The following is a 22,829-nucleotide window of genomic DNA, read 5'->3' as shown; positions in this document are numbered from 1 at the left end:
TTCTGCAAAGCAGTTCATGTTCTAGGGCGTCACTGCGGATGGCAGTGAGGCTGGACTGCAGAGACCACACTCCTGCTTATGGCCTTCCCTGGCCCTGTTCTGCTTCTTTCGCACCTTTTCTCCTGGGAGCAGGTCCTCAATCAACAGCACAAGAACCCTAGTCTCAGACTCTGCTCCTAAGGAATCCGATCCACGGCAATTACTTTCACAATCTCAAAAAATATACTCTTACCAGAACATGTCTGTCCACAAATGGCCACAATTATTTCAGCCAGGGCAATTTGAGAACCGGCACCTATACCTAAGATCAGACAAACTGAGTTTCAGGTCTGAATCTGTGTTTTTTATTGCATGCGGCTCAGGGGGTGTTTGGTTTCTGAGACGGTGCGGTACACAAGGCAGACTCTAACCTTGGCATCACGGTTTGTTTGGACCTTCTTTTTGCTTCCTCACCACAAAACGGAAATAACAACATTGCCCAAGACACGGAGTTTTTAAAAGAATTAAATGAGATGGTACACATACTGTTCAGGGCCTTAGCTTTCTTAACAGGCTTAATCAGGGAACTTACCTCACAGGGCTTCTGAGATCTTCAACCAGCTATGATCCAGGAGAAACTCTCAGCAGTGTGCCTGGCATGTTGTATACACTCAGGTAGGCCCAACATTGCCATCCAAGCAAGTGGGTGATGGATGTTCGTGTCTTTCCCATCACTGGTTTGGGGATTTTAGATTTCTCTGGAAGCTCTTAAAGTGTCCACTGCATCTCACCATTCCAATGATCAGAATAATCTGGTATGGAATTCTTATTTCTGAGAACTGGCTTTTACAGGTAAGCCCACTGAAATTCTCTATTATTGTTATTTGCAAGACAGCAGCAGCAAAGAGCTCAGCTTTTTATTGAGCCTGTCTCTAAAGAGGTTTAGTCAGAAAGGCCAAAGCCCCAGGTGATCATCACACTCCTCAGATTCCTGTTTTCACTTCCTTCTCCTCAGCTGGGGCAGGAGGGGTGGAGGGGCGAGACCTCCTGCGGGGCAGGTCCCCCAGCCCCCACACCGCAGATGAGGCACCCAATGTTGACACTGGCCAGCGCCTCTGCAAACAAGCCTGGCCAGAAGGGCTCACCGTTTACACGCCGCTCTAATGAGGGCATTGACCGTACCCTCAGTGACGGTCACCTCACCCACCTCACCGCTCCCGTGAAGGCTGAAGGCGAACAGATGCCAGTGAGCTCGGTGGACGGAGGCCACACTGTGGACGGGGGCGGCCGCCCGCCGTGTTACGCGCGGATGGACCGAGCACCTTAGTGGCAGCTGAAGAAACGGACTTTTTTTTTTTGGTCGAAAACAAAGATACATACGGCCAGAAAGGCTCTAAAGTATCTCGCCTTCAAGTCTTGTTTCAACTTGCCTACGGAGTAAATCAGGCTCCAGTCCCGACCGGCCCTGACCTGCGCACGGCCGCCCGCACAGGTGTGCGCGCTCTGGGCCGAGGGCTTGCTCGCTCCAATCACAGGCCACGACGCACTTTATACCACGTGACCCCAGGTCTAAAAAAATGTTTGATAGCTTGATATTATTTTTACTGCGAAATATTAATGATTTATAATCCAATGAGGCAAGAGAAAAACATGCATCCTTTTGTTATCAGTTAATAATAGGTTTGCCTTGAGGAACTAAATCCCACTTAATCCAAAGTGGAAAAGAGTGAACTGAAACTCCTCCAGTTTGGCAGCAGGGCGGGTGTGGCAGCCGACCAGGGAAGGGAAGGTCAGCTGGGCCTCTACTGCAGGGCTGGGAAGCGGTTTGTGCGAGAAATGTGCTAGGGCTCATTTGGTGACGTCTGTCACTCAGCTGTGACAGACTGCACCGCAACACCCAGAGTGTGGAAGCCCAAGAAACCGTGGTGCCCCGAGTGGCCCTGCCCTCCCCTGGGAGGGGGTGGTGAAGCCCCAGGCAAAGACAAATAGACCCATACCTTCTGAGAGACCTCTGCCCTAAGAAAATAAGATGTTAGGAGACCGTATTTTTATAACATTTTATATAACTCATAAAACAGTGCTTGTATAAAAATTCACACAGTTGCTAGAGAGCATACAATTTCCAAAAAATGTCCTGGGTTTTTGTTACATTCAGTTTTCTAAGGGTGCACTCAAATCAATGGTAAAATGCAGACATTATGCAATGTTTCATTATCTTTGGTAAAACTATTCTCATTATTTTGTCTCCTCACAGTATTAACTCTGATATCCACTTTGCGCAGGGTCTGCTATCACTAGGATGTCAGAAAAACATTAAGGCTGGATCTACAAGAGACAAGTATCTCTGAATGACAGTAAGAGTCCCTTGGCCCAGGGGCCCCCACTTCTTTCTTGGCCCTATAGCATGTGAGACCTTAGTTCCCTGACCAGGGACAGAAACCGTGCCCCCTGCAGTGGAAGCAGGGAGTGGTAACCACTGGACCACCAGGAAGTCCCACCACTTCACAGCATCTCTCTCCATGGTGAGGCAGGGTTAAGAGCTCAATGGCCTCCAATCTGAGGTCTTGAGACCCTCCTCCTCAATCAGGCAAGAAGTAAACATTTGGGGCAAAGGTGGAAAATGAAGCCATGTCTGCAGGAACCCAAGTGGCCATACTATGGTGTGGTCAGGCCAGTGACTCTTAGCATTTAAACAGTTAATCTGCTTACCACTAAGTAGATCCCATTGGTTGGTTGATGATTGCTGCTGATGTGGTACCCCCTCCCACCAAACTTAAAAAGCAAGGAAGGGTGGGGTCCAACACTGAGGGGGAGGGGCACACTAACACCCATGACATTGGGCACAACTTTATTCCCTGTCAAACCTGTGTTGTCATGTAGACACAGCAAAGTGAACGGAAGCAGGATTAGAACACTTAGTACATTCATGACTATTTTCGTACATTCTTTTAAAACTCACTAACAGAAAAACAAGGGACACTACCACCTATTGTGACGTGCTATTTTACTCAACATCAGAATGTGTCTGTGCTACTTCTGGATGAGGGAGAAAAAATTCCCCAAACACAAACAAGTATTAACAAAAATCAAAGAATTTAGATGGGGAGGGAGTAGCGGTTTTGCCAACAGATTTTATGGAAAACATTAAATTTTGAAAAAAATTTAGGCATTTTATAATTCTATTGCTTCATGTAAAAAAAAAAAAGCCCCTGAAGCCCACCTGTATGGCTGCAGGCTGAGGACACCACACAAACAGACAGAGGACCTGTAGGTGGTTCCTGGTGAGTCAGTCCAGAGAGACAAGATACAGCTCACACAGAGAGCGTCCGCCTCTCTTCACTGGAAGGGACTCTAAGATTTGGGGGAAGAAGCCCCATACAGGAAAGGTATTAAAGAAACCATCAAAACACGGTTTCCAAAAACTGGACATGCTCTAGGTTGGAAAGAGATATATTTAATTCCTAGATCCTGTTGACGTCTCTATTGTGGGTAGACAGGATGACTAAAAAAAAATTATTAAATGATTGTGCTTCTGAAGTCGCAGGGTCACATTCCACCCTCTAGAAAGCAGGGCAATTTTCGCATGGCTTGGAATCCTCTTGGATACATCCTAGAGACCAGAACAAATTCCACAGCACCCTCCCACCTGCAGGATCGGTGAGGGAGAGAGTGCCACTGCCATCTTTGGGTGTGTGTGCACGCACATGCACGCAGGCATGCATTGGTGTGTGTGCACACACATGCACGCAGGCATGCATTGGTGTGCTGGAGAGACTAAGGCATAGAGAAAGGCCCAGGAGAGGGGGAAGTGAGTCTCCGGCTGCTCCAGTCCTCCTCCTTTCCAGGCACAAAGAGGTTGAGCTTGTTATTCATGTCGGTCCCCTTCATCTCACTTCAGTTTTTTACTAAGAAATGTGTGTGTACACATGTATGTGGGTGGGTGGGAAAGAGTCATTAAGTCCCTGTGTGTTTCCAAATTGTAATAATTTAGGTCCGCAGTTACAACTGAAATAATCTGTAAATGACATTTAAAAGCAAATTTACTAAAGTTAGATCGGCAACTTCACACTGCTTAGAATCCTGTCATTTAAAAAAAAATGGCCACAAGTGCAGGCAAAGTTCCATCATACAGTCACTAAAGCTGAAGTCCTTATCTGTATGAAGAGAATTCACAGATTGTTTCTATTATTTCTGCATTTTAAGGTAGCAAAATATTAAGCCATTAGGTTATTAACATTCCACAAGGGTTTTACGACTACCCTGTGTGATTCAACTTATTTTCTAGCTTTCTGGTATGATGTATTGTGTTGACTGTTCCCTTTCCCTCTTAGGCACTAGCCCCCAAAGTCAGGTAGGTAAAAGTATTGTTTTTACATTAAGGACTTTACCTGTTGGGGAGTTTCCTGGTTGGAATCCTGGAGAGCATGTCACTGGCCTGGAGCAGTGTGACCTTCCCAACCAGGGAAAAGAGGTGTCTCATCCTGAGGCCGAGGGACCGGCCAGATGTAGGAGAGCAGGACTTTCTGGGGGCCCAAAGGGAAAGCTCTGAGTGGACCCCGGAAAGGGATATGGGAGCCCTATTTCAGATGACCTGTGTCCTTCCAACACCAGGTATCCTCAGGCCCAGCCCTAGGGAACAAGGATGTGTACTGACTGGAGGAGCCAACACTGAGGTGTGGTGAAGCCACCATACAGCTCCCAGAACCTGGTTTTTATACGAATACACACATGGAAAGTAAACAGTTCTTGGTGAGCCCAATGGGGCCCATCCTTAGACAAGAAGCCAAATATCCACACACAGTTTTCCAAGGAAATGTGTTTGCCCCTCTAACCAGCATCCTCGTGTAGGAAGGAAAGAGGGCAGTGGAAGGACACAGCTCAAATGAAGACATTGTGAACATGTTTCCACGTCTATCTACATTCATATCACCATCATCACCATCCAGTGTTCTCGTCTACAGGGTGAGCAACATTCTACTGGCACAGCAGTGTGAGACAGGCCAGGCCAGCTGTCCCCATAGCCCCTTCCTCAGCACCACAGTGGGAGGGAGAGTGCAACTGACCGAGGCCAGAAAGGACATCAAACTACTCCATCCCCTCCACCGCCATCCAAGAGGCATCTGACTCTTCCAAAATCCTACGTAGTAATAAAAGATAAGGTCAGTAAAATCCGTCTCTATGCCACCTGAAGCTATCAGCCATCATCCATGAACATGGCACTTCTAAAAATTTCATATATCTGAAACCATCTTCAAAAAAAAATTCCCAGTGACTGAAGTCATCTTACAGTACTTCATCTCAAATATTTAAAAAAATTTTTTTCTGAGTAAAATGGCCTCCACAGAGCCCAGTGATTTACTTAAAAAGGGTTTCTAATTTAAAAAAAATTTTTTTTAATAAAAGTTGAAGATGTAAAATGTGGGCAGAGGAACAAGAGGGTTGCTTGATTTGCATTTCAAATGGTGAGGGGACTGGGAGGACACTGCCGAGGAGAGGGAACCCTGACTCCTGAGGCCCCTCTGCTCTCGCAGCTCTGCTCTCCCCAGACTCTGGCTGCATCACCAGGAACACAGGACAAAAGCTGTAAGTACAAGAGACCAAATGCGAGGCTTCGTTGTCGTGGCCGTGGCCGGCTGGGCGATCGAGTGTGCAAATGCAGCAGGCCCCGCCCCGCCGATATAAGGTGCGCGGCTGCGGACGCGGCTCGGGCTCGTGGTGGGGGGGGGGGAAGGGGCGAGGCTCAGTGCCCCCGGTACCCCTCACTTCTCCACCTTCTTGGCTTTCTTCAGGATGTCGCATTTCTTTCTGTTGGGGCGGCGGCAGCGTTCGTCGATGCTCGGGATACATTCGTAGTGCCACACCTCCTCCATCTTCTCCACCGGGTACACGGCCTCCACGTAGTGGCGGATGAGCCGCAAGCGTGTAGGGTCCAGCTGCTTCTTGTTGCACGCCCCAGAGTGGTTGTACTGCAGCCGCAGGTTCTCGGTGGTGAAGAGTTCGGGGAAGAGCCTGACGAGCAGCCGGGCGGCGAAGTTGCCCACGGAGAGGCTCTGCTGCACGATCTCGCGCACTTCCTTGTCGGACAGCAGGTACGGCGAAGGCACCGGGAAGTCGGGCGAGGGCACCACCAGCTCGTCCAGGGGGATCTTGCAGAAGTCCTTGCTGCTCCTTTCGGGGGGCAGCGGGGGCCCCTCAAATTCCTCCCGGAATCGCTCGGGGTTGATTGCATAGCTGGCCAGGTCCCTGCACTCAGGGCCCGGAACGTGGACCTTGCGCTGCTGCTGGTAGGAGCGCCTCTGCTCCGTGTCCCGGCGCCGGCAGCGCTCGTCGAGTTTGCCCACGAACTCCAGTGTCCAGACACGGTCATTTTTAGCCCGTGGGTAGAGCAGCTGCACATAGTGGCGGATGAGCTTGATACGGGACGGGTCCAGCTGTTTCTTGCCCAGGGAGCCGCTGCAGTTGTACTGCTTGCGCAGGTTCTCGTGGGTGAAGAGCTCCGGGAACAGGTGCACCAGCAGGCGCGAGGCAAAGTTGCCGATGGACAAGCTGCTCTCGTAGATGCTGCGCAGCTGCTCCTTGCTCAGCAGGCAGTCGGCGCCCGGCACCTCAAAGTCGGGCTGCGGGATCTCCAGCTTGTCGAAGTCGATGGGCACCAGCCAGATCTTCTTGGACCGCCGGCCGGGCCGCTCGCCCTCGAAGCTATCTTCCACCTTGACCACGGAGATGTCATCGGGCAGGCTGGATGAGTCGTAGCAGTCGTCTCGCGGGGGCTCGCCCTCGCTGCCCCCGTCCAGCCCCAGGCCCTCCAGCTCATCGTTGATGCGCTGGGCACACTGCTGCAGCCAGGCATCCTCCTCCTGCATGTCGGGGAAATAGATCTCTGTGTAGTTGCGGATGATCTGCAGACGCTGCGGGTCCAGCTCCTGCTTGCCGCCATCCCCATAGCAGCTGTACTGCTCGCCCAGCTTCCTGTGGTCGAAGAACTCCGGGAACAGCCGGTGCAAAAGGAAGACCGCGAATTCGCCAGGGGATGAGGCCTCGTCCAGAAACTCGGTGAGGTCCTGCGTGTCCACCACATGGTCAGAGGCGATGGTGCTGCTGCGGTCCAGGGACAGGGCCTCCTCCTGCTCCTTGCTGTCCAGGAAGTGACCAGCATCCACCTGGGGCTCGGCCTCAAAGAAGCCAGACACCTGGCCACTGGGCTGGCTGTCCTCCATTTCCCGCTGGGCCCAGAAGCGGCTGAAGAAATCATTGAGCTGAGGCAGGCACTCGGCCTGCCAGACTGCCGTGTCCTTCACCGACGGGTAGTAGACCTCCACGTAGTTCCGGATAAGCTGCAGGTGCAGCGACTCCAGCTTCCGCTTGGCCGCAAAGCCGCAGGCGCCACAGCCCCGGGAGAAGTCCACGTCGCTGAAGAGCTCTGGGAAAAGCTGCACCAGCAGGCGGCAGGCCAAGTCGCCTCCCGACAGGCTCTGGTCCACGATCTGCTTGAGCTCGGCCGCCGTGAGCTGGTACTCGGGCGGCGGCTGGAACTTGGCCACCACCTCAGTGGGGCTCACCTGCTTCTTGATGCGGCTCACCTCCAGGGAGAGCAGGTCCACCTTGCTGTGCAGCTGCGACATGTTGGAGGAGAGCGTGTTGAGCATGTAGAACATCTTCTGGATGAGGAAGTAGATGTTGGGGTCGCTGTCGGTGGCTGCTGCGGGGCCGCCAGTGTCCCGCTTCTGTGTCTCGTTCAGGAGCCGCAGTGGTGAGGGGCTGTTGCTGGGGTTCACCTTCTCCGAGAGCTCATAGGTGTTGAGCATGTCCCCTGCAGGCGGGTTCTTCTTCTCCATGATCTTGTGTGAGATGCCGTACAGAGGCTTCTTGTAGGAAGGTGTGCTCACGTCGTGGCTGGGCTCCTCCTCGCCTGGCCACACGGAGCCAAAGTTCTTGCCCCGGCTTGCCGGCTCCCCGTTGCCCTGGCAGGGTGAGCTGTTTTCCCGATTCCGCATGCCTGCTAGGAGTGCCTGGAAGACAAAAGGTACATCAGTTGAGGGTTCTGATCTATGTCACACACAGAGGGGCCCAGGTCAACCTCAGGAGCCTATGAGAAAGTGTTTCCCTTGCCTGGGAACAATTATGTGGGTCCAGAAGTGAAGTGAAGTGAAGTTGCTCAGTCGTGTCCGACTCTTTGCGACCTCATGGACTGTAGCTACCAGGCTCCTCCGTCCATAGGATTTTCCAGGCAAGAATACAGGAGTGGGTTGCCATTTCCTTCTCTAGCGGAACTTACTGACCCAGGGATCGAACCTGGGTCTCCCGCATTATAGGCAGCTGCTTTACCATATGAGCCACAAGGGAAGCCACCACTAACACAAACCTGCATCCCAGGGCCAAACTTGCTTGCTCTCCCTAATCCCTGAGAGGCTCAGGCTGGACCCTGGAGGCTTTCAATTCCCGTAGGATACCATCCCTGAACTTCCTGGCCATAGACCGAGCATAGATGCTGACAAGGCCTGGCGAGAGCCCATGAGGGATGGGAGAGAGACCCCAGGAACAGGAAGTGCTCCTGTGGCAACCTGGCTATGGACAGGTCACCTCATTGCCCTGACTGCTCTCAGACAGGCAGGAGTCCTGCCAATGGCATCTACAGAAAGCACAGCTTGTTGTCCAATCTGCAGACTCTAGGAGAGCAGGCATCTCTACTCTGAATAGCTCCCAAGATGCACAGTGCTGAGCATGGAAGAACTGGAATCTAGAGAGCCACAGTCAGCTGCCAACTCTACCACTGCCTGGAGTCATGTCTTATTTCAGACTGAAAAGGCCCAGAATTGCCCCAAGCCCAGCCAACTGCAGATTCCGTGAAGTGATGAGGCCTCCCAGGTTCCTGAGTCTCAGTCTCCTAGTTCCAGCAGCCCTTCTCAGTCAGAACTGCCAAAGAGTTTTAAGCCCTAGGTCCTAAAGCACCCACTGTGTGTAATGAATTAACACCTTTCTTATGCATCTAGAAAGGTACTTTTGATGAACTCTCCAGGCTTGCTCAATAGAAGACAGTGAGAGAATTAATGATTTCAAGAATTATCTCCTCAATTTGCCCAAGGCTGACATACTTTGCAGGTCCACTCTCAATGTACCTGTTTGAGATACCAAAGCTTTAGTCCAGGCTTCATACCAGAAGTCGACTGCCCAGACCATTTGGGATCCCAGAGTCCTCACTGCTTTCAATAGTGGTTTTCCCTGTTGCTAGGCCCTGGATGGTGTAAGAGGTTTACTGACATATATATGGACAAATGATTTTCAGCACAGGTTCAAAGGCAATTCAGTAGAGAAAGGAGAATCTTTTTAACAAATGATGCCAGAAATATTGGACATATATGTGCAAAAAAAAAAAAAAGGAAAAAACTTTCATCCTACATGTATCATACAAAAAATTAACTAAAAAATGGATCATGGATGTAAAAATAAAAACTTAAAATTCCAGGCTTCCCTTGTAGCTCAGCTGGTAAAGAATCCACCTGCAATGTGGGAGACCTGGGTTTGGTCCCTGGATTAGGAAGACCCCCTGGAGAAGGAAAAGGCTACCCACTCCAGTATTCTGGTCTAGAGAATTCCATGGACTGTATAGTTGATGGGGTGGCAAAGAGTCGGACAGGACTGAGCGACTTTCACTTTTCACTTTAAAATTAAAATTCTAACACCTCTAGAAGAAAACATAAGAGCAATCCTTTATGACACTGTTTTAGGCAAATAATTCTCAAATATAACACACAAGCACAATCCATAAGAAAATAATAAAATGGACTTCATGAAAATTTAAAACTTCTTTAAAAAATGAAAAACAAGCCTAGCCTGGAAGAAATCAGACATATCACTTATCTGATAAAGGACCTGAATCCAGATTACATAAAGAACACTCAAACTCAATGACACATAACCCAATTAAGTTTCAACAGTCACTCTGGAGAAGCTATATAAATGGCAAATAATCACATAAAAAGATGCTCAGTGGGAGTTCCATGGAGGTACAGTGGTTAAGACTCCACATTTCCACTGCACAGGGCATGGGTTGGATCCCTGATCAGGGAACTAAGATCCTGTATAAAAGATGCTTAAGAACATGCATGACATTAAAACCACACTGAGATAGCATATCACTCCCCACAAGGATGGGTATAATCAAAAAAGACAGATGATACTGAGTGATAGAGATGACATGGAGGAACTGGAATTCTCATAGACTGCTAGGGTAGATATAAAATGGTATTACCACCTTGGAAAACAGTTGGTATTTTTTTTGAGAAGTTATATGTTGGACCATATGATCCAGGTATATTCCATTCCTAGTTATTTATTTACCAAGCAAAATGAAAGCACATGATCAAATACTTTTATGCATATGTTCATGGCAGTCCTGTTTATAAACAACTCCCAACTGGAAAAAACCCTAATTTTTTGAACAAGTATATAGATGCACTGTGTTAACAGCAGAGTACTACTCAGCAACAGAGCTGACCAACCTGGTACTCATGATGAACCTCAAAATAATTAAGCTGAGTAAAAGAAACCAGATAGATAAAAGAGGCGTGTAGGATGCCATTCGTATAAAATTCTAGAAAAGGCAAACGCATCTTTAGTGACAGAAAGCAGGGGAAAGGATGCAAAGGGACACAAGGCAACTTCACGGTAACAGGTGATGGATATGTTTCTCATCTTGATTATGGTGTGGTCTCACTGGTATGTACACGTCAAAACACATCAAATGGTATGCTTTAAATATGTCGTTCATTACATTTCAGCCATAAACCTGTTTTTGACAAATGTTGAATTTGACCCCAAAGTATACTGGAATATATTTTTGAGTGCCTATTTAAGCAGAAGAGCTAACTGGAGAGCAGTGGTGGGCGTCAGGGGAGTAGGTAGGGTTGAAGCACAAAGCATGTTCTTCTACAGACATGTGCAAGCCTCGGGCAACTAGAAAATGCGAGAGAACAAAGTGCCTCCTTAGGATGCTGGGGGAAAATATGGTTGTGTAGCCTGACCTATCGCAGCACTTCTAAAGTCTAATGTCCATATAAACTGCCTGAGATCTAGTGAAAACACAGATTCTGATTCAAGGCTCTGCATTTCTAACAAGCCATTGGGCCTCTCTGGATGGCCAGGGCTAGGAAGACAGTGTTTGTCCCTGGTTTATCTCATTCAGGCAGATTCAGTGTCATTTATAAGCCTTCAGATAACACGAAAGCCAGCACAACACAGTACACGAGGTGCTTTACTCTTGCAACCTTAAGGAAAAAAAAAACACAGGGAAAAGAGACAGTCTCTGGGGGGACTGCCACTACGGCAGCAGGTGAGCAATACAAAGGCCTGAGTTGGAAAGAGACCATGGGCAGATCTCCCTATTCATTTCCCTGTGCCCCCTGCATGGAAGCTGGGAGTCCTCGCCACTGGACCGTCACGGAATTCCCCAGACCTTCTTTTTTAGATAATGGAATCATCAGACTCATCTTAAACACAGGTTAATTTTTCTCCTGCATCTCTGTTGACAACAACCATCCAAAAGAACACCTACCTTACTCTCTCAGGAACCAGAAAAATAATAGGATTCTTTCAAGCGCTTTAATTATCCCATGGATGTGTGTGTTAGTCACTCAGTTATGTCTGACTCTTTGCAACCTGATGGACTGTAGCCCACCAGGCTTCTCTGTCCACGAAATTCTCTAGTCAAGAACACTGGAGTGGGTAGCCATTCCTTTCTCCAGGGGATCTTACCAGCCCTGAGATGGAGCTTGGGTCTCCTGCATTGCAGGCAGATTCTTTACCATCTGAGCTACCAGGGAAGCCCTAATTATCCCACGGAGGTAGCCAAAAACAAACCTGATAAAGGGTCAGAGATCCCTGACCCTCCTACTACTGCCCATGAGCAGAGAACCAGGGGCTTACTGGGCTGGAGCGAGCCTGCTGCCCACCCCTCTCCCTTGTGGGGTCTCCTCCCTGAGACCTATCTGTACCCTCACCACACTGCATGATGGTTACATGCGGGACCAGGTCTTCCCTACTCCATTTCCAGTGCCTGGGACACAGAGCGCTCACTGAACATTTGTTAAGCAGGGTAAAGTGTCTACCGCTCTCAAATAAATGCTCATGAAAAATGTTCAAAGAGGCCACTAGCTTCATGAATAACATGAGTGTAGAGAGGTATAAGGCCTCCCTGGTGGCTCAGTGGTAAAGAACCTGCCTGCCAATGCAAGAGACACGAGTTCGATTCAATCCCTGGGTCGAGAAGATCCCCTGGAGGAGGAAATGGCAATCCACTCCAGTATTCCTGCCTGGAAAACCTCATGGACAGAAGAGCCTGGTGGGATACATTCCGTGGGGTTGCAAAAGAGCCATACATATCTAAATACAACTACAGTCCATGGACTCACAAAAGGTCACACACAACTTAGCGACTAAACAACAAAAATAAGGGAGGTATAAGGGAGTGGATGGGTCCTCTGCGTGACCCCTTGCATGTCAGCTTCCTGTGTGTAACTCAGGAATATATAATGGTCCCTGTCTCAGGTACCAGGGTAGCTATGAGGGTCTAATCAGATAATGAACATGATGCGCAGAGCCCATGTCTGAATCGCAGTAAGTGCTTAATAAATATTCACTGTTATAGTACAATTATCATTAACAGTGCTCTTCCCCAGCCAGAGCAGTGACAATACAATGGGCTTTTTATTGAACTAGTAATGATTACTGCTGCTGCTGCTGCTGCTAAGTCATTTCAGTCGTGTCCGACTCCGTGTGACCCCAGAGATGGCAGCCCATCAGGCTCCCCCATCCCTGGGATTCTCCAGGCAAGAACACTGGAGTGGGTTGCCATTTCCTTCTCCAATGCATGAAACTGAAAAGTGAAAGTGAAGCCGTGTCCCGACCCTCAGTGACCCCATGGACTGCAGCCTACCAGGCTCCTCCATCCATGGGATTTGCCAGGCAAGAGTACTGGAGTGGGGTGCCACTGCCTTCTCCGTAATGATTACTCTTAACTATTAAATAAAGAGGAGAACTTAAGAACCTAACATGAGTTAAGGAAGGTATAAGTAACTTAAGAACTTAAATAAAAGGAGCACTTTCCTCCAGTGTAGCAGTGTAAGTCACTCATAGAAGGAATTCTTAGAGGTCTGTTTGCCCTAAAGGCTGGGCTGGAGGAGTCCAAGAAGCACAGGTGGGCTCGAGGTAGGGTTTCAGCCTCCTTTCAGTTGTTTAGCTCTGCTATCTGGCAGAAAGCAAAGGATAATTTTAAAACGGAAGGAAGAAAGGAAAGAAACCGCATTACACACATCAGAAATATGGAGAAAGGAAGGAATGGAGATGGTTGAAAACCTTTGCCCCTGAGGCAGCATGTTTGGAACTGTGGTTTGTCATATGACCCATTCAGAAATGATGACACTGATTTGATGGATCAAGACCAGCATAAAAGAGCGAGGGGAGGAGGAAGTGTGAAAGACAGGAAGGAAAGAAAGAAAACAACAGAAAATATCACAGGGCACTGCACACAGTAAATACATTCAAGAAGTTCTGTTCTTTCTCTGTGTCTATATATCTACATACAAATCCAAATATGTGAACCGAATGGCTCTATAAGGTGGATTTACAACTGTGGGTCACTGTTGAAAAGCACTGCCCTAATAAATTCAAATCTTCTTACTTGCTAATTCCTATAGATTTTAAATAAGATTTTTAGCAATTTACTCACCATTAAATTTTATTGCACCAAAATAATTTTGGAGGTCCTACGGATTATGGGATTTCCATGAGGTTTTACCAATGTAGAGAAATTTGAGTGTGTAATGCCAATTATTAAAGAAAATCATAATTATATTACAGTTGATTTTGGAAAGGGACAAGCAAAGGCTTTGTAACAAGCAGTTCCACTAACACATTCAAAATAAGATTCTATGCAGAGAGTGGTTACCAGAAACTCACATGCCATGCAACAAGAGTCCATGTTCTTGAAGGGGATCTGCCTTCATTAACACTCAGAGTAGGAAACAAGCACAGAGAAAAGTTTTTGGGTGAACTGTCTGAACAAAACAAACAGAGCAGTTTGACTCCCCCCACATTCCTACTGCAGGCAGAGGCCAGAGTCGATCAGAACTGGAAATCCCCCCAATAACTCTCACTAGTCAGCCTCATTAATAAAAATATTTCAGTTTCTACCAGGCATGTTAGAAACACTGACATCAATACAAACATTTTTGGCTAACTTGCTTAAATAAAAATTAAGTTAGAGTCCCAGCAGAGGGCAATATTCCTCGCTCCCAGAGACCTTGGATACAGAATTCAACACAGAACAGGACACGAGCACCAAAGAGAAGGTCCTAAGATGGGCCCACACTGAGGTTCTGTCCACTCAGTGCTCCATTAATTTCACAAACGCTGCCAAGGTGACGATGGGCTGGCTGCACTTGCTGCTGCTGATAAAATCTCCGCTCAGCTGTCTAGGAGTATCAAGAAATCCTTAAATCTGCGCTTCTTGGCACTGGTGTCTGGCTGCCACCATTCCCAATTCTCCAAGACTCATCTTCCAACCATATGGGAACTCTGCGACACAGCTCAGGCTCTGCAGTACCAGATCCAATCGCACATTTCACTCTTCTGCTAGCACTCAGACCCAAGCAGAAATGCCCGACTCTCTCAGTTGGAGAATCTGACTGATCAAAGAGAAGCTGACATAAGGTTACTAGCGAGGCACGAGTAGGTTATTAAGGGGGATCTCACATGTCCATGCCCAGTGACATCTCGGGGATTGGGTCACCATGGAGAGGCTCCCAGCACTGTGCATCTTCTTCAGGATTCCAAATCCAAGAGCAGTCACTGAATTCAGTTCAACGAAAGAGGAATGGCTACATGGTGCCCAGAGAGTCAGCAAACTGGAACACCAAGAAAGCAGCATGCCTCCAGTGCAGGGCATGGAGGATTCATGTGGCATCAAGGGCAGACCATGCAAACGGGCTCCTCGGGGGCTGGCAGCACCACTCACCTCCAGAAAATTGAGGCAGGGGTGATGCTTTTCACTTTTAATAGAATGTTTATCTTCATCATCATCATCCTTAAATAACCGGGTATAGCTGTGATAAGGAATGGATAAGCTGTCTGCCACACAGAGCCAGTAAACAAATTTTACAAGGCCCTGGGGACACAGGGAACAAGCCAGTCTCTGCCCTTATGGCTTTTATCCTTTGGGTCATCCTTACACTGCTGACAGTGTATGGCAAGGATGAAGAATGTGCTAACATGCCCCCCAAAAATGAGAATCTGGGGGGATAGAGCAACTATAATGAGGGGAGAAGAGAAAGACCATAGGGATGGCCAAATATCAGAGCAGGAGCTCCTCACAGCACCTTACCAACACCCCACAATCCTCAGGGTCGTCCGTGTTTAAGTGCAGTTCCAAATCAAGCAGGCGTGCTAGCTTCTCAGGCTCACTCAACTGGGAAGGGCCGCAGTGCCTATCCGCTAGGGCTGCTGTGGAAATGACGACGCACCTCCAGCTGGGACCACAGTGAATGACACTTAGGAGGTCTTCAGTACATTGGCACTGATTGAAGGAGATGGCATTTCCACTCTCCAGTTGAAAAACAAACCACAGACACACTTTAGAATTAAAAACAAAGATACAAGGAACCCCAGGAGAACAAAGCTAACTTCTACCTGGCACAGGGCTCTTGAATATCACTCCCACTCCTGTGAACAAAAAGATGATTAGCAATAAAAATGCTGGCTACTCACCTCCCACATCTGCTGTATTTGGCTATGGTGCCTTTCCCAGCAGAAGCGCCAAATATGTCTTTATACAGTCTTTTGTTAAATTTTTGGAGGGAGGTTTTAGTTTTCTTCTAAGCATTGTACTAAATGTCACTCATGAACAGGCCTTCAGCACTGATAGGGGTTTGAAGTGATGGACCTTTAGCATCAGGGCTGCCAATCAATTCCTCCCCCTCGCCCTCACCCCCTTCCTCGGGGTCGAGGGAGAAGATGGAAGGTGCTCAGAATCAAGGGCGTTCAGGCCTGGAGTGTCTGGGAAGGCATCAGAAGGCCTCTCTTGGCAAGTCCATGTCATTTTCCTCCTGATAAATGTGGAGGGAGGCAGCTGACCATAATGGGTGGTAGTTGGAGATGGGGGTTAGGGAGCAATAAATAAACCCTTCTGAAAGCTAAGTGGGGCAGGCTCTCTGCTGGGCTTGTCTCGATGCTCCACACAAGGAACCAGTGAGGGAGCTGTGTCACTCCCATCGCCGCAGAGGGACCTGAGTTTGGGAGGTCATAGTACCAGCCAAAGGCTCCACGGTGAACTCCCCCTTATCTGACTCCAGGCTCCGATCATTCTGGAAATGACCATTCCTATGGGCTGGATCAGAGAAGGTGGGGCTCACCTCCTCAGTATGGAGCAGGGTGCTGAGTGCTCTAAGTCTGTCCTGACACCTCACACCAGCAACAAAGCTGCCCCACAGGTGTTCTGGCACTTGACTTCAACTTACGTGGAGGAGACACTAATTCTCTCATCACTGTTATATAAATGAAACAAGAAAAGGTATGTGGGGCTTCCCTGGTGACTCAGTGGTAAAGAATCTGCCTGCCAATGCAGGAGACACAGGTTTAATCCCTGGTCTGGAAGACGCCAGGGAGCAATTAGGCCCATGTGTCCCAACTATTGAGCCTGTGCTCCTCAACCTGAAAAGTCCACACACCAACTGCAGAGTAGCCTCTGCTTGCTGCAGCTAGAGAAAAGCCTGCACAGCAACAAAAACCCAGCACAGCCAAAAATAAAATAAATCAATGCAACCCTCAGTGTTCCATGATGTGGAACGCAGAGCAGTCCTCATTATAATGTAATATAAACATGCATATTGAAATCCAGTGAAAATCTTAAATCTTATGACTTTGCTAATTAAGAAAAAGGATAGTTTTTACTTTTCAAAGGCTCACTAAATCTCTAGAACCTATCAACTCCCAATCTGCTGTAGCATCTAATAGAGGAGAATTAAAACAAACCGAGAGCAACCCAGGGAGTCCCAGGCAGACACCCCGTGTATGGGCTAATGACAGTGAGCTCTAAAACTTAGGCTCTGTTGGACAGACATGAAGAAGCTGAAATGCCTACCTGGGTCCCCAAAAAAGTATGTTGTCGGGGGGAGGGGAGGGGGCTAGAGAGCTTGGGAAAATGTTCTGCTAGGAGTTGAAGGTGTGATCTGGCTATCTGCAGGGAGGCTCTGCTGACCAGGCATTCTCATCTCCCAAACTCCCCTCTCCCCTCAGTCTTCACTGTTCTGTGAATCTGTCTTGTCTCCCGTGGGAACTGCAGGCTGCTCGAGGGGACCACCGTGACCAGTTTCATTTTCTCTCTCTCAGAATTCAGCCAAGTTCACTAAAACCAGCAGGTGATTAAGCAAATTTATAAAATAGGTAGGTTAGAGGTAACGGGCATATTATAAAATAATTGGATTCTTTACGAAAAGATTCACTGAACAAGCTCCCCGGATAAGTACAAAAGATGGACCTGATTTAGGAAAAGCCCTGCTGAGCCTCACTTGCTCCAGTAAGGTGCAGGCTATGTGAAATGTGGTAGCCTTTCATTAACAGTCCTTGCTGTCAACAAGCTCCTGCTTTCCCGGTAAGCCCTCACCTCGGGAATAAGCCGCCGCCTCTTCACACTCGGGACTGAGTCCAGCGGGCCCTCGCCACCCAGGGGCTTTCTCTTGCTGGAGTCCTGGAGAGCAGTGAAGACGCCATCCACAGGGTGCTTCTCGGAGGACCTGGAATTCACTGAGCAGTCCAGCGCGGCATCTTCGGCCTCTGTCTCCACTTTCACAGTGTTATTTTTTACAACTGTGGCAGAGAAGAAATGGGGCTCAGTGGGGAGGCCACTGGGCAGTGCCTGGTTTAGCAGGGTCCCCAAGCACCAGGGTGTATCAGCCACCTTTTGATATTCTCACTCAAACAACAGTGTCAAGAGTAATAATCAATGAAACTGGCTTTCCAACCAACCAATTTATATTTCACCACACTAGTCATGCTATACACTGATATTATATTCCAAGAACATTCCGTTTAAAGCAGCTTTTAAAGTCTTTTCTTGGAGAAGGGAGAAGAGATGGAAGGAGAAAAACACACAACTCTTTTAAATGGTGCTTTTATAAAAGTAACCCTGGAAAGATACATAAGATACCATAAGTGTGAGTGGAGAAGGATGGCAAACAAGAATGAGAGGAGACTTTTCCTTGATTTTTCATTGTGTATCTTTTAATACTGGGTTGGCCAAAAGGTTTGTTAAGTTTTTCCCATAAGATAGCTCTAGTAGCTCTTAACTGCCTTTAATTTCATCCAAAACAATTTTGTTAGACTGTACTGTGACAACTATCATATCAGTGTGCATTTTAAAAAAATATCAAAATTGGTGAATTTTTGTGCAGCCATTTTAATATTGAAGATGAAAGAAGAAAAAGCAATGTTTTCAGTATATTTATGTTTTATTACTACAAGAGAGGTAAAAACACAACTGAAACACACAAAAAAAGATTTCAGCAGTGTATGGAGAAGGTGCTGTCACTGATTAAATGCATCAAAAGTGGACTGCGCAGTTTCACGCTAGAGATTTCTCACTGGACAATGCTCCACGGTCATACAGACCAGTTGAAGTTGGCAGTGATCAAATCAAGACATTAATTGAGCACAATCGACATTATACCACTCAGGAGATAGCCAACATATTCCTAATACCCCAATCAAGCACTGAAAATCATTTTCTCCAGCTTGGTTATATTAAATTGCTCTGATGTTGGGTTCCATATAAGTTAAGTGAAAAAAAAAACCTTGACAGCATTTCCAGATGCAATTCTCTACTTAAATATAACAAAAATGGTCCATTTTTTAAAACAAATTGTGATGGGTGATGAAATAGGGATATTGTACAATAACAGTGTGGAACAGAAGAGATCATGGGGCTAACAAAATTAACCACCACCAACCACACCAAAAATGTCTTCATCCAAAGAAGGTAATGTGTATATGGTGGGATTAGAAGGTAGTCCTCTACTACAAGCTCCTTCTGGAAAACCAATCAATTCCAACAAGTACTGCTCCCAATTAAACCAACTGAAAGCAGTACTTGACAAAAAGTGTCTGGAACTAGTCAACTGAAAATGCACGATTTTCCATCAGGATAATGCAAGACCTCATGTTTCTTTTGATGACCAGGCAAAAACAGTTACAGCTTGTCTGGAAGTTCTGATTCATCCTCTGTTTCACCAGACACGTCACCTTCAAATGTCCATTTATTTTGGTTTTTACAAAATTCTCTTAATGGAAAAAACTTCAATTCCCTAGAAGACTGTAAAAGGCACCTGGAATAGTTCTTTGCTCAAAAAGATAAAAAGTTTTAGGATGATGGAATTATGAAGTTGCCTGAAAAATGGCAAAAGGTAGTGAAACACAACAGTGACTATATTGTTCAATAAAGTTTCTGGTGAAAATGAAAAATGCGTCTTTTAGTGTTACTTTAAAAACCAAAGGAACTTTTTGGCCAATCCAGTAGTTTTGAACCACGTTAATATATCTTGAAAAAAAGTTTTAAGTTACACTACTTTTTAAAAAGAGGCTTTTTTTTTTTTTACCTTCTTCTACATCTTCACTGAATTCAGCTGCGTTCATCTTCTGTTCCACTAAAAGAAAAGACAAAGGCAAAGTCTTGACTTATTGTTTATTTTTTAAAATTTCACCCACCCATAAGAAATTCCCTTACCCTCCCAACCCTGGCTCTGGGTAATAGAAGGGTAAGTTGATATGACTCTGCAACATTGAGGAAATCTGCATCCTCTTGTTTGCAAATGCTCAGAAGCAGCCACGCCTCCTGTGCACCTGCTGGGAGTTCTTCTCCAAGACTTTATGTGGGCAGAATGCATCTTAAAGCATCAACTGAGAGCCACTTATGGAATGAAAGGATCTGAGAAACTCAAGGCTTACAAAGGACCTCAGTTTGGATGATCTGTCAGTCCCTGCCTTAAACATCTAACCACAATGTAAAAAGGCTGACAAAGGTCCACAGCAGGCTGTGGAGCCTGTGAACCTGAGCTGAGGTCCTAAGATTCCAGGTGGTCCAAAAAGACCTATGCCGTCCATGAGGGTGGCCACTAGTCATGTGTGGCTCCAGAGGACTCGAAATGCGGCCAGTCCAAATGGAGATATGGTGTTAGATACATGCTGGATTTCAAAGACTCAGCAGGGCAAAAAGAATGTAAAATATCTCGTTAATAATTTTATACTGATTACATGTTAAGATGATAATATCTCAGATTTACTGGTCTAAGTATTAAAATTAATTTCACCTTTTTAAAAATGGCACCGAGAATAGTGCCATACATTATAGCACTACGTGAGTGCCGCTAGAAAGTTCAAAATCGCACATGTGGCTTTCACTACTGTTATTGGATGATGCTGGTCTAGCCCTTTCTTCAGAAGCAAGAGGAGAGAGGCACCATGGGTTCCTAAAGCTCCTGAGCTCCATATAATCTGGTCCAAACCACTCTATTTATTGATGAGGGAATGAGATTGGAGGGGTTGGCGGTACCTCCTTTGTACGGCCTGCAGGGTCTGGTGGAGAATCCTTTGAGATTCTCCAAATGACGTGACAGCATGTCCACAAACAGGATAAAGTATAAATGAGGTAGTAATGTTGGAAAAGAATATACATGACAGCCTTTACTGATGACGTTGAGGAGCTGTGGTTCTTACCACTGGTGAAGCTGCCTGCAAGTACTGGGTGCCCATTCCAGTTACTGGTCAGAGGGCAGCAGGCGTAACTTCATGAAATCTGTATAAGGAAGAGGGATGCCATCTACAAAGTTCAGTAAACCATTCACCAAGCAGCTGTGGAATGATGAGTGGTCCCATTTTAGACAGGTCAGTGGAGGGACAGAGGATGACCTGTGCACAGGCTGACAACTTCAAAGGTCACTAACAACAGCAACGTACAATGCCTGGCACTGTTCTCAGTCATCACAATTAGTTCATGACAGGAACAAGGTTTTCATCTCTGTGTTACTAATTTTCAAAGGAATGAATAGGAAATTTTAAGATTTATTTGAAACTGAAATTAATTACTACTTACTAAACTATCTACTATCTGAAAAATACACGCAGGGAGATTGAGTGAATATAGACAGTGAGTCAGGCAACTTCAAGGGGCCAAGAACTACTTTATCAGAGCTGAATTTTTATCAAAGACAATCTCCACTGTATTCCAGGGAAATAAACCTCAAGTCTGGGTGTCTCTGAGGGAGAGTTCCAAGTAGGCAGCAGGGCATCAGTACTCTTTTCAGACAGCAAGGTTGGCCAATGCTGGGCAGAAACTCAGGCCTGGCTGGTAAAGGGTTTCTCAAGGAGATGAGAATGAGCCTCCCCACCCCAGCCTTGACCAAGACTGGGCTGCCACCTGCCCCTGGAGACCCTACCGCACCGCCAGAACTGGTCTCCTTGAGTGAGAAACGGCCAAATGGCAGCGGAGGACAGAGTGCAGGGTGGCTGGACAGGGCACAGTGACATTCTGGAGAGGAGAGGCAGGAAAGGGAGAAGGTGGCACAAGGTTTATTCGGGGTGGTACAGGGTGGAAATCCACAAAGCCTCTCCGGCTAACCAGAAAGCATGAAAAGGACAAGTGACTCCTAGAGGAAAAGAAAACAGGAGTTGATGAGAAAACCTGGCAGAGAATCACAGGCGCCGAGCAAAGATGGTCTGGATAGCTGACACTCCACTGCAGAGGAGCAGCGAGTGTGGCAGTCCCCATGAGGGTGTGACTCGGTGAGCGCCACCATGCCACGCCACCAGCTCAGCACCTGAATCCCGAGCTCCCCTGCTTCTCGAGGCAGAAGGCGATGAAGGAAGGGTACACACCTGAGCCGCCCGCGGGTGGCAGGAGAGCCGGAGGGGGCTGCGCAGCCTCGTGGGTGAGGTGGGAGGCAGGGGTGGCGGCTTCCTGGGCACTCAGAGTGCATCTGCTTTGGAAAACATTTCCGTGTTCATTTATAGACCAGCGACAGATGCTAGATTAGCACAGAAGTCACCCAGAATGCAGTGTGGTGGGCCCCTTCTCTCCCAGACAGTGAAGAAGCCATGCTAATTGAGAAGCAGGGCAATGTCCCATCTGCAAGGCCTGGAAAACTAAGTGCCTCTGGCTCCTGTGGTGGGGAGTGAGGTGAGGGTCCCCACTCACATGCCTGGCCTGCAAACTTGGGGCCCGGTGCTGCCCGGCCACTTCATGTGGCCTCCATCTCACCCTGAGCGATTTCAATCCCAATTTTACCGATAAAGAATACCGAGGGCATACACCTTCAATATTTACCATTTTTATTTGTCATACTTCAATGAAGCTGAAAAATTATTTTTATGTCATTCTGATTACAGAAATAAAGAATTTGACTACTGGAAGGGGAAGCAAGTACTTGATCAGTGTCACGCGACTAATAGGTGGTAGAATTAGGATTCAAACCAAATCTGTGTGTATCTCCAGTCAGCCACTGTGAGAGGGAATAACAGAATTTGCATTCTTCTGTTAAGGTTCTTCTGATGAACACTGAGGGCAGTTTCCAGCCTTGGAGCTCTCTGACCACTAGCAGCTGGAAATCTTTCACCTCCATGTCGCTACCAGGAAGACGAGGCTGCTCTGTGCTTATACAGACTCCACAATTTGGAAGCATCTACAAGAAGGATGGGATGTGTGGGTCGCTTCCGGGTATCCCGAGCTGACGTACAGACAGCGCATCAACACCATCCCATCCCTCCACTTCCTGGTCACCTGCCAGATGAAGGTCACAAGGCTGTGCATCCTG

The 22,829-nt window shown here is 47.3% G+C and overlaps 1 protein-coding gene across 1 annotated transcript; it reads right to left on the bottom strand.

Moving 5' to 3' along the window:
* Nucleotides 1–5,738: 5,738 nt before the first annotated feature.
* BEND3 (BEN domain containing 3) lies at nucleotides 5,739–19,656 on the bottom strand. Its single transcript, XM_052646033.1, has 3 exons — nucleotides 19,620–19,656; nucleotides 17,633–17,835; nucleotides 5,739–7,988 (listed from the first exon to the last, which is right to left on the bottom strand). The coding sequence occupies exons 1-3, from the start codon at nucleotides 19,654–19,656 to the stop codon at nucleotides 5,739–5,741; spliced, it is 2,490 nt and encodes an 829-aa protein (XP_052501993.1).
* Nucleotides 19,657–22,829: the final 3,173 nt, after the last annotated feature.

Source organism: Budorcas taxicolor, chromosome 9, assembly GCF_023091745.1.
Source record: "Budorcas taxicolor isolate Tak-1 chromosome 9, Takin1.1, whole genome shotgun sequence".
Lineage (NCBI taxonomy): Eukaryota > Metazoa > Chordata > Mammalia > Artiodactyla > Bovidae > Budorcas > Budorcas taxicolor.
The sequence above is the reverse complement of the archived record's forward strand: the minus strand, read 5'-3'. Positions and strand labels throughout refer to the sequence as shown.

What these genes read in the sequence shown, in the direction of transcription:
- BEND3 (XM_052646033.1), bottom strand. Translation starts at nt 19,656, where the DNA reads ATGAACGCAGCTGAATTCAGTGAAGATGTAGAAGAAG. An exon ending in CAGTGAAGATGTAGAAGAAG is followed by an intron (nt 17,836 to 19,619) that starts GTAAAAAAAAAA and finishes TCTCTGCCACAG; the next exon opens with TTGTAAAAAATAACACTGTG. An exon ending in GGCGGCGGCTTATTCCCGAG is followed by an intron (nt 7,989 to 17,632) that starts GTGAGGGCTTAC and finishes TTTGTCTTCCAG; the next exon opens with GCACTCCTAGCAGGCATGCG.